Consider the following 12134-nt stretch of genomic DNA (forward strand, 5'->3'; position numbering starts at 1 on the left):
GGAGGGAGAGAAAGAGAAACACCTGCAATATTTGCTTCACTGCTTGTGAAGCTTCCTACCAGTAGGTGGGGTTTGGGGCCTTAAAGTGGGGTCCTTGCACACTGAAATACGTGCGTGTTACCAGGTGCACCTCCCCTCAGATCTGAACATGCTCTGATTTAGACTCATCACAGTTTCAGTGTGGAGTATTCTCATGTGACTTGTGAATTCTATAGTTGATGGCACAGCTGGGGACACTTCAGGTGGGGAGGGGAAGTGGTCATTCTGGGCCCACTCTGCTGTCCAGATTAAATCTAGATGAAGAAAATGGAGAGGGATGGAATGTGTTTAAATATATGACTATCTACCAGGCTTTAGAGAGTGGATTTTAAAGGAATTCTGATAGGGAGCCAGAAGGTGGTGCAGTTGAAGCGTTAGACTCTCAAGCATGGAGTCTCAGGTTTGATCCCTCGCCAGGGTTATACTCTGGCTCCCCGTGTCTCTCTCTCTCTCTCTCTCTCACACACACACACAGACACACAAATACATATTTAAAAAAGTTTTTATACAATCAATATGGAAAAATATGTTTATATTTGCTTTACTTAGTTATATGATCCTAATGGAAATGTTAATTTTTTTTTCTTGTCAAAGTTGTTTTTGGTAATTTTTCTTGAGTTCAAGAATTATTAAAACTAAACTGGATGTGTAATTTCACTTTCAGATTGCCATTTCATTGCCATTTCATTTCATAATCTCTGTTTCTTTCCTTTCTTTTTTTTTGGCTACCAGGATTATTGCTGGGGACTGGTGCCTCCACTATGAATCCACTGCTCCCATCAGCCCTGTTTTTATTTGACAAGACAAAGAGAAATTGAGAGGGGAGGAGGAGATAGAGAGGGAGAGAGAAATATAGATACCTGCAGGCCTGCTTCACGGATCAGGAAGCATTATCCCTGCAGGTGGAGAGTGGGGACTTAAACCCGGGTCTCTATGCATGGTGATGTATGCACTTAACCAGATGTGCCACTGCCCAGCCCCCAATAACTTCCATTTATTAATTAGAAACTTTTATTCTTATTTTTGTGGTGTTGGAAATAAATCCAGGGTCTCATACATGCAAAGTGTACACTCTACCACTGGACCACGTGTACTGAAAGTTTTCTCTGTGTCATAAACGTGTCACCTTATCCAATCCTGAAAAAAAGCATATAAGGTAGGTTTATTATTATTGTTATTTTTTTTCTGATGAAATGGAGACATTCAAGTTGCCATGTAAACTTGCCCAAGAGAACGCAGCTGGTAAGTGGTGAGTTGGGTAGGTGGGCCATATACAGCATTTCTCCAAAAAATTAATGTGAAACTTAACATTCTCTCAAACTGTTCAAATTTTTTGTCTCTGTGAAATCTGTGCTGGTTATAGGTGAAGGGGTGGAGGAGACCACTGGAGGATAAACAGAGGCAACTCTTGTATAATGGTGCTAGAACTTTGGTGGTGGGTGTGGTGACTTGTAAACACACATAAAGGCATTAAACTATGACCCTAAAATATATTAAGATTGTAAGCCAGGGATCAGTCGGTAGCACGGTGGGTTAAGCACATGTGGCAAAGTGCAAGGACTGGCTTAAGGATCCCAGTTTGAGCCCTGGGTTCCCCACCTGCAGGGGAGTCGCTTCATAGGTGATGAACCAGGTCAGCAGGTGTCTATCTTTCTCTCCCCTTCTCAGTCTTCTCCTCCTCTCTTGATTTCTCTGTCCTATCCCACAATGATAACATCAATAACAACTATAATAATAACCACAATGAAACAACAAGAGCAACAAAAGGGGGGAAAAAGCAAAAAAAAAAAAAAGATTGTAAGCCAATGTTAATGTACTTTAGGATGCCAGAACACACACACACACACACACACACACAGATTTTGCTTCTTTTAAGAACACTTTTTTTTAAAGATAGGACAGAGAAATGGAGAGATGAGGGGAAGAGAGAGATGGGGAGAGAAAGATAGACACCTGCAGACCTGCTTCACTGCCTGTGAAGTGACTCCCCTATAGGTGGGGAGCTGGGGACTCGAACCAGGATCCTTACTCCCGGTCCTTTTGCCAGTCTTTGAGCTTTGCACCACGTGCCCGACTCCCTTAAGAACACCTATTCTAAGCCCCCTTGCCTTTAAACATTCTAGTAAAAAAAGTTTCTCATTGTGGGTTGAGGTCTGTGCATGTTAAGGCTTATTTGGGAAAATGAACTCCATTGCTAATGGGCCCAGACATTTACAAATTGACAGATAGAACCTACTTCATTGTGGGAAAAAAAAAATCTTGACTTATATTATCAAAACCAAAGTTAAAATAATTATTATATGTCTTGAACTGACAAGAGTGAAGTCACAACAATTCTGTTTACTTGAAAGTCACACTTATATTGACAGAGTTAAAAGGCATTCCATTAGGCTATAAAAAGTAAAGCTATCTCACTTGAAAAAAAAAATCCTATCTTGTCAGAGGCCCTATTACCCTGAACATGCCTGATCTCATTGGAAAAAATGTTGTCTTGATTCAATACACTATTAAAAAAAATCCAGTTATTAGAAACTGTAACTTAAATGTTTAGATTCTGGATGAACATTTAGATTCTGGATGAACATTTCTCGGTGGGAAAGTTTATCTGGTTTGCTACTTGCAAGTGTGATAGAGATTGAAAAAGTACGTTGGCTTCCGCATCAAGGCCTTTACACACAATGACTGCACAGACATAGCTTGTCTATTTTTCTTTAGTGTAAAGTATGTTTTCTTTCTGCTCTCCCACTAAACTGTGAACCTTATTCAGAGAGCATCTATAGTTCCCATTTTCTTCATCAAGGTGCATGACTTAAAATATGTTGTTGTCTTGATGTCTGAATTGCTGTGCTTTGGTATTTCAAAGAGGCTGGTGGGAGTTCTGACTGATGCTTCAAACTCAGCAGACCACTTGTGACAGAATATAGTGCTTGCTTTCTGAATGCTGTCAAGACACACTCCAGGCAGTGCTAGCTTCTGAAGGATTCAATTCTCTCTACAAATTGTAAGGAAGGGTTTTTTTTTTTTAAAATCCTTTTATTTATTATTGGATGGAGACAGAAATTGAGAGGGGAGGGGAAGAGAGAGGGAGAGAAAGCCACCAGCAGCACTGCTTCAACACTGGTGAAGCTTTCCCCCTGCAAATGGGGGACCAGGGGCTTGAACCCGGGTCCTTGAACACTGTAATGTGTGTGCTTGACCAGGTATTGCCATCGCGTGGCTCATAGGAAGGAATTTTACAAGCTTTAATTTTTGTAAAAGGAGATAACCTTTTCAAAGTGCCAAATGCTGTGCCAAGAAGTTGCAAAGCAACTTATAGCATGTGTCTCTGCTACTAACTTAGAGAAGTTACAAAGCAACTTAAGAGAATTTCTCTCCTCTACTAACTAGGTAGCATGAAGGGGTTAAAACTTCACGATCTGTTCAGCTCTGTTCTTTTTATCTGGTACTGTAGTGAAGATTTTGGAACTTTAAAATAAATAAAAACATTTTTTTTAAGTCTTGGAGAGGTGATCCGAGAAAGGGTACATAGCCTTGAAGAGCTGACAATTTGTCATCTCCTGTGCATTCTTCTATCCGTCCCCCATTACCGTAGCCATCTGACCTGATCCAACAGCCTTGGGAGAGTAGCCAGATTGCTGAGAGCCAGCGAGACCCCTCTTCATGATTTAGTTGGATTTCATCCACGCAGCTTCTCTGGCTGCCCCGCGGAAAAGCCGGAGTTCGTACAAGTTTCCCGGTTTCATCAGGGGTTCGCGAGTGAGGGGTTCCCACCGACTGGCAGCAGGCGTCGACGCTGGACACCTGCGGGAAGGGTGGGGGACACCAGCAGCTTCTAGTCACCTTCCATCTCACCTGGGAAAGGTGAGTCGGGATCGCGCGCGCGTGCCACCCCCGGGAAGGGACCGCAGCGCCCAGTCCAGCAGCGTGCCGGTTTCTCTTCGCAGCAGGAAGGCCCCCCCCCCCCCGTGTCTCCTTAGCCCTCCGCCGCCCCTGAGCCCAAATAAAGGTCAGGGCTCCTGGGCTTTCAGAGGTGCCCCTGCCGGCCGGCATCTGGGCATTTCGGAAGTTTCTCTGGTGCACGGCGAGGGGGTGGCGGTGGGGAACCGCGCAGTGACCCCGGGCTACAGGGGGGGAGCCTGGCACCAGACATGCCTGGGGGAGGGGAGCTGGTGTCCTGGAGTCGCCAGAGCCTGCGGCGGCTGTGCTTCCCGGAACCAAGTGGGGAAGGTGGCCGAGATAAAGGAAAAGAAGAAGAAGAAGAAGAAGAAGAAGAAGAAGAAGAAGAAGAAGAAGAAAAAACCACTCCGGGCATCAGAATACTAAAAAGCCACAGGACCCGGAGCATGAGCAAATGGCGGGGCACATGCAGTAATTTGTTAGACGAAGCGGCAGCCTTCCAACTTTTGCACGGGAACCAGGGGATTTGCCCTTTAGGGGGGATTAGAAACTCGATAGGAAAAGCCGAAAGCTAATGAATGGGGTTCAATGGCTTGTTGGCAGTGCTTAAAAAAATATTTCTGTCCGGGAGCGCAAACTCTCGGCAGCTGTTGAGAAAGTAGAGGCCCAAAGCAAAGTGGAATCAACTCGCGTGCGGTCTCCGCTTTGCCCAGTCTGAAAAAGAAGCCGCTTGCACGGGTACTGCCCCTTTAAGACCTGCTCGCTCTCGGGCTCTACAAAAGGGAGTGACCTCTGGGCTTTGACAGCTCCCCTAATAACTACCCCCGCGCAGGCCCCGCCCACCGGGCGGCCGGCCGCGCCCATTGGCCGGTGGGCCGGTATCCCGCATTCTGATTGGCTCGCCGCTTCCCCTGAGCGAACCTTTAGAACTCTGAGACAGACAATATTCTGTTACATTGTAGCAAAATGGCGACTGTCATTCACAACCCCCTGAAAGCGTAAGTAAGACTCCAAAATGTACATATTCCGCGTGGTTGCAATATGAAAAAAAAGGCGCCTTCTGCGTGCGGAGCGCTGCCGGTGCACGGCGCTTGCAGGAGCCTGCAGCCGCGGCGGGGCTTCTCTCTCTCTTTCTCTCTCTCTTTTTTCTTTTCGGCTCTTACTTCTTCATCGTCTCTTTTTCACCCTCAGCGCGCAGAAATGTCAGGAGATACAATTAGCAAGAAGAAAATTGTTAGGTGTCGGCGGGGTGTAATTGCTGCGGGAGGACTGGAGGCCGGGGAGGGTGCAGGGCAGCCCCGGGGCGGCGGGGGTCCCAGGAGAGCGCGGGCTGCCGGGGGCTTTCCGGGGCTGCGGGGGCTCCGGGGGGCGCTGGGGGGCTGCGGGGGCTCCGGGAGCTGCGGGGGCTCCGGGAATGCCGGGGGCTCCGGGGAACGCCGGGGGGCTGCGGGGAGAGAGCCCCGCGCCTCGGGAGCCCGCAACCCCGCCCGGCCGCCCCCGGAGTTTGCAGGCGCTCGCTCGCTCCGCGCCCTGGATCGCTGGCGGGGAGTTTGTGCAAACCTTCCGGAGTTGGGATCCCGCAGGGGGAGCCCCGGGCGGGGGCCCAGGTGGTGGCGGGGGGGGGGTCTTTCCTGCGGGGGCAGCCCTTGCAGCGTGACGGCGCTCCGGGGAGGGAGGTCGCTGGGGTGTCTGCTCCGGCTATTTTTGGGGGCTGGGGGGCGGTGGGCGGTGGTGGGTTCAGCCAGCCGGGTTAAGTCGGGGTGCTGCGGGTCTTCCGGAGGGTGTCGCCGCCCGTGGGGAGCCCCGAGGAGGGCGGAGGGAAGCCTGGGGGCTCCGCGCCCCGGCGGAGCGAGAGCCGGGCAGGTGCCTCTGGCCGCCGCGGGGAGACCTGGAGCGGACGCGGGATCCGGGACCCGGGGGGCGGGCGGGCTGGGCCAGCACACACGGGGCCGGTGGGGGCCAGCTCCTGCCTGCCTTTCCTCCTATTTTTCATCCTGGCTTCCTTCCTTCCTTCCTTCCTTCCTTCCTTCCTTCCTTCCTTCTCTCTCTCCTTCCTTCCTTCCTTCCTTCCTTCCTTCCTTCCTTCCTTCCTTCCTTCCTTCCTTCCTTCCTTCCTTCCTTCCTTCCTTCCTTCCTTCCTTCCTTCCTTCCTTCCTGTCGGTGCAACTGTTAAGCCGCCAAGTCAGCTCGCTAGCACGATATCGGGGGTGGCCGGGGACTAGTGAGGCTTTGCCGGGGCCGAGGGGAGCCCCAGGGCGCCCGGGCCACGTGGGCGGGGGTCCACGGCCGGGAGCAGCTCGCAGCAGCTGGGCTAGAAAGCACGGGGGTGGGTGGGGATGGGGGCAGCCAGGGAGGATGCCCACCCAGGTTCTTTCAGCTCAGCGCCTCCGCACTCCAGGCTCCGGGAGTTGAGAGCCGGGCTCGCCCGGGGGTGGGGGGCGCTGTGTGTGCGGGGTTAGGAGGCACCCAGCGCCCGGGGAGAAGGCGACTTGTCTGCATTGGCTTATCTCCCTTCAGTCGTAGGGCAAGGGTAGGAATGTCCCAGGGCTGGGAGTTTTAAATATATACATTGTAGCTGCCGTTTAGAGCTCTGGAAGCCGAGGGTGAGAGAGAGAAAGAGAGAGAGAGAGAGAGAAAGAAGAGAAGAGAGAAGAGAGAAGGGAGGGGGAGGAGAGAGAAAAGGAGGGAGAGAGAGATGGAGAGAAGAGATAGGAGATGAGAGAGGAATATTATATATAGAGGCGAGAGAAGAGAGAGAGAGAGAGAGAGAGAGAGAGAAAGAGAGAAAGAGAGAGAGATGCGCCTGGCTTCAATCCTCTCTCGAAAGCTTTGAATACAGTGCACTCGGACGCCACAGTGTTCGAGCCAAGGAAGAAAATGTTTTTATGGCAGAATAAATGGGCGTAACTTGGCCGCACCGGCTCCGCGTGGGTCGCGCTGGCCCTGCCGGCGAGCGCGCAGCCGCCGGGACCCGGGTTGTCAGAGGAGCCGCTCCCGGCGCCCGGCGCTTTCCTGCGGGGCCGCGGCGCCCTGGTACCAGGAGCCCCTTCCGCCAGGCCCCGCGCGCGGACTCTACGCGCTTCAGCTATTATTTATTTATTTGTTTGTTTATTTATTTATATTGTTGTTTGGGCTATAGAAGTGTGCGTGTTTGGGGAAGGTGTCTGTCTGGGGGCGGGGAGCTGAAGTAGGAAGTGAGGTGCGGATACAAACCGATTAGTGGAATTGCTTCTGAATATTGTACTTGGACTTCTTATTAGAAACAGTTACAACGTGAACGTGATGCAGTTGCGACTCGCTGCGCGCGCGTACACACACACACACACACACACACACACACACACACACACACACACACACACACACACACACTCTAGTAGACACACTGCACCTACACTGGCTTTCTCTAGGTGGCAGTTGAGTGGTCATTTATAATTAGCTATTCAGTTTTGCATTTATCCCGGGCGGGGCAGGGGTGGGGGTAGGTCCGCCACTATCAACATGCCCCGCCCCCCTCCTGGAAGGGTTTTAAACTCCTAATTTTGGAGTATGATGTTTTGTTTTGGGGAGACACAGAGCATCTTTTTTTTTTTAAAGCAACTTATTTAATAAAACATCTATTTGATTTTTTAAGTTGCTGATCTAGAAACAGTACACACACGCATACATTATGCATGGGGCAAATTAGAACAAAGCGCAGGGACTCATCCAGCAGAAGGGATGGATGGTGGTGCTGGGAGGAGGGAACTAGGAGAATGGTTTGGAGAGCTGTTTTTTTTTTTTAATTTTTATTCTCTGTGCCCCTCCTGACAATAAGATGGAGCTGAACGACATTAGCATTTTCTATGTGCCTTCTGAGTCTCCACTCCCCACCCCCACCTCACCCCCCAAAAAAAACAAGCCAACACCACAGATGCCCCTACAGAAACTGGTCACACTAAGGTTTCCTCCAGGATGGGGAAAAGGGTGGTAATCTGCCGGGGAAAAGCAGCCCAGGTTTAATGCAACACCTCTGTCAGGCTCTGCCTGTCCTGAATATAGGCTGTTTATTATACCAGCTTTTCCCATGTGGGACATTCAGTAATTCAATAGCTCCCTTAACTGCATGTCACGATTTGAATCTCTTTGCTTTGGGGTCTCCTGTAGGAAACCCCCCCCCCCCCAGCTCCTGGAACACACATAGCTTCTCTTAGGCTTTCTTCCTGCCTTTGATCTCCCCTCCACTCCCTTTCTTATTTCTTCATATAGTACCTTTCACCTCCTTTCTCTCTGAAGCTGACAGCCTGGCTTCTCTGTGTTGTCGCCTTTACCATCTTATTACTGCCCAACAGGGTGTTAGAGGCAGAAACTGGAGCCGCCTGGACCGATCAGATCACAAAGGGGACTCGGCAGGTGGCCCCACAGCCAAGCAGTCACATCTGGACAAGTAGAAGTTGAAAGTAGAGATGGACATGTATGATGTGTAAATGTTTACTGCACATCAGTTAATTTAGCAGCTACATAGCTGCAGAATCCCCCTTATTTTTTGCTTGATGTACATAGAAGATAAGGGGCCTGCAGTGAAAACTGCATAAGCAGGTCACATGCATATGGATTGCACAAAGATCTAGCTGCAAGTCACTCACACAGCAGATTATATCCTGGCTGATTGCTGCACAACCAGGGGGCAAAAGGCTTTAAATATAGATTGTAATTTTACTTAACACTCTAGTTCAGGTATACCAGCTGCCCCCAAATCTGTTATCAACACTTAAAAGGACTTATCCTTTTATTAAGTTATCAAAGCCCTAGTTTGTATGCACTTAACAGAGAATGTCTGCCACCTTCTGCCAGACTTGATTATACACATATGTATCTATTACTATAACTGCCTGCTTAGAATAGAATAACTGTTATTATTATTTAATTATTCCATCTAAGCCAACTGGGCTTTGCTTCTAGTAACGTTTGTTTATAGGGAATATGACCAGTAAATTAGTCTGTCCGCTTTCAACTGTGAACTTACACTTACATAATAGTATTGGAACTTTCTTTTGTAAAGAGTTAGACTTGGTGGAAGACTTGTAATAAGTCATATATATATATATATATATATATATATATGTATATATATATATATACAAACACACACACAGTCCCTGTTTTGTTATTAAGGGCACAACTCTGGGGAGAAGTAACTATACTAAATAAGCCAAGGTCTCAAATCTTTACTGATGTTTTTATACAGTCTATGATGTGGATGCAATGTATTCTAATCTAGGGTGGTTCTGTGTGTTTGCAAGTTGTGTAATTGTCACTTGGTAGAAGCCAGACCTTACTCCTGCCTTGGCAGTCAGTTCAGATATCAGCCAGGGGGTGGGGAGCACACATTCCTGGTTCTAATCTCCTCTTAGTGCTTTCTTGGTGTACACTCAGTTAGGGGTTGCTAGAGCCTGGGGTTTTTGTGTGTGAACTTGCAGCCTTTTATGGACATTATTTTAACCCTTTATGTAAAAACACCCTTGGAGATTTTAAGTCACCAGATGCCAAAGAACCACTTTCTCCATCTGCTCCTGGTTGCCACTGGGGAAGGAAAAAAAAACAACAAAACTCAATTCTCTAAGCTTCATTTACACATTTTCAGTGGGAAGAATGCTTGGTTTCGAGGGCAGATACCCATAAAGGATATTAATTTCTACCAGAACCCAAGTGGAGGCCTGGTCACAGGGGAGCTCTCTGCAGACTGCCCAGGAGACCCCAGAGAGACCCCCAGAGGTGGAATGGGAGCTGTGTGGACCCAGAGGTTGGGCAGGAATCCACAAGTGACTTGATTGGAGACTTCTCATCTCCCATGGCTTTTGGAATCATGTAGATTGGTGCGGTTTGAACATATCTGAGAGAGACCACAATACTGAAAGCTGTTGATACTGGTGAAAATCAAGCATGCTTTGTTTTGAGCATGCGTCAGAGAAAGAAAGGAACTAAGGCTGCTGTTTCAAAGTGCAGTCTTGCTGATCATGGTGGTGTTGGTGGCCGTAGGGCAGGGGCAGGGGCAGGTCATAAAAAGGCACCAGGATCCAGGCCTGTTTATTATCACAACCTCTGCGAAGTAAAGTGTGTGTGTGGTTTTTGAGTCTTCTGGAAGTCAGTGGGAGACAGAAAAGTTGCCAAATGTGGTAAGTCCCTGGCCAAAGAAATGCCCCCAAGGCTGAAATAGTTTTTGCCCAGAATAGTTTTCTAGCATGACCCCAACCTTTAAATAGTCTGTAAATATGTAGGTATTTCACAGGACAAATCAAGAGTGGATCAAACCACAGTGTGGTCTGGAACTCTGAAAAGATAAGTGTTTAACAGCAAGAGAGCCTGATAGTATGATCCACGTCAAGTCCCAAAGTTCTCTTTAGTTGTGTCAGTGACCAGGGAGAGAGGAGGTGTTGTGGTGTTTTTGTAATTTGTTTTTCTTATTGGTCAGGTTACTAGTGTTTCACAGTCTGTCAAACCATCTGGATGAATGGAGCCAGCATCGTAAACCTGTCAGCAAGGAAGGTTTTTGAAGCCTGTGATTTGCATCAGAGTTTTAAAAGCAGTGCAGCGGTTGGAAGGTGTTGGGGGGTGGTGGTGGTGGTGGTGGTGGTCGGTGGGAAAAGAGATGCAGGCTGTGCTGAGAATTTCTGGGTTGTATTTTGGTAAATAGTCTTGGTGGAGGGGGGAAGGGGAGGGGAGGGGGGAACTTGCAAAGGGAAAGAGAGAAGCCTTGAGGAGAGCAAGATTGAGGGGCTCTGTTTGGAAGCAGGGGGGGCAAGCGGATTAGGGTCAGATCGCCTAATAATGGGGATCAAATAGCCCACATAGAATCCTCCACCACCCAGGCTGGGTGCTGAGCCTGAGGAACAATGATGGTACATGTCTAATCCTCCTCCTCGCACTCCCCCCACCATTCAGAGACTGTGGTCATCTCAGGTTGCTGTGAGTTCTTCTCCTTTTTTTCCCCCTTCATTATTCACCTTGAAAACCTGCAGCTTGTATTAACTTGGAAGCTGCATCAGAAAAACTTTTCTTGTCCCCAGACTTTTCTCACCTGCTATCAGGGTAGAGGGGCATCAGCTCTGGGAGAGGAATCCAGAGTCCTGCTCCCCACCCCACCATCAGCCAGCTCTTTGATCTTGATACAGGACTTCTGGGAGCTGCCATATTCCTTATCTCTGCGCTGGGGCTGTTGTACGGCGATTTGGCTACATTTCTTCTAAATCAAATACTGTGTAGCTCTTACTATAGATGATTAAGACGGGGAGGACACTCAAGGACCACAGTTTGAATTCTTCCTTGTTTTCAAAGCGTAGCTCTTAAGGGGGGGGGGAGAGAGTGTAGTTGTTAAGATGTGAGGAGTCTCTTGCAGTTTCTTCTTTTGTCACTTGTGTTACCACTTGAGGTTCTAACCAGGGTGGAACTTCCACTCCCTTCTCAGGACCTGAAGCTGAAGAGCAGATGGTAGGTCATTTAGAGCATGAGTTAAAAACAACAACAACAAAACTCCCTGGTTCTCTCTTTTGATCACTTTTCTCATTAGTACCCCAACCAGTGAATAACAGATGAAAAAGAAAAGAAGTCAGATTGGTCTCTCTTGCTGTTTTTAAGACTGAGATAAAGTTGTTGGTTCTGAAAAAGATAGGAGTTACTGAGAACGTGTATTTCTTTCTTTTAGTGATTTTTTAAATTATCTTTATTTATTTATTGGATAGAGACAGCCAGAAATTGAGAGGGAAGGAGTGACAGAGAGGGTGAGAGACAGACAGACACCTACAACCCTACTTCACCCACTCACAAAGTTTCCTCGCACTTCAAGTGGGGACTGGGGTCTCGAACCTGGGTCCTTGTGCACTGTCATGTGCGTTCAACCAGGAGTGCCACTGCCCAGCCCCAGAACATCTGCGTTTCTCTTCTTTTCTTTGTGTGGAGAGAGGAGGGAAGCCAAGCTAAAAGAACTTTTTTCTTGGGTTTCATTTATCGAGATCTTTTTGGACCTGCTTCTCCACTACCATGACACACATCTGACTTACCGTAGAAATAAAGTGAGTTCTTACTATCCTAGTGGTGGGAACCTGTATGGAATTATACCCCTATTATCTTACAATTTTGTAAATCAATATTAAATCACTAATGAAAATGCATTCAAGAAAAAATGAGTTCTTGAGAGTTGGGCGGTTGCGCAGTGGGTTTAG

The 12134-nt window shown here is 48.2% G+C and overlaps 1 protein-coding gene across 1 annotated transcript in view; it reads left to right on the top strand.

The window, feature by feature from the left end:
* The first annotated feature begins 4843 nt into the window (after positions 1-4843).
* DPF3 (double PHD fingers 3) overlaps positions 4844-12134 on the top strand; it is a 259572-nt gene continuing 252281 nt past the window's right edge. The window contains exon 1 of the mRNA XM_007528429.3: positions 4844-4934. Coding sequence (XP_007528491.1) covers positions 4903-4934 — 32 coding nt within the window. The 5' untranslated portion in view covers positions 4844-4902. The remainder of the gene's footprint in view (positions 4935-12134) is intronic.

This window comes from Erinaceus europaeus, chromosome 16, assembly GCF_950295315.1.
Source record: "Erinaceus europaeus chromosome 16, mEriEur2.1, whole genome shotgun sequence".
NCBI classification, from domain to species: Eukaryota; Metazoa; Chordata; class Mammalia; order Eulipotyphla; family Erinaceidae; genus Erinaceus; species Erinaceus europaeus.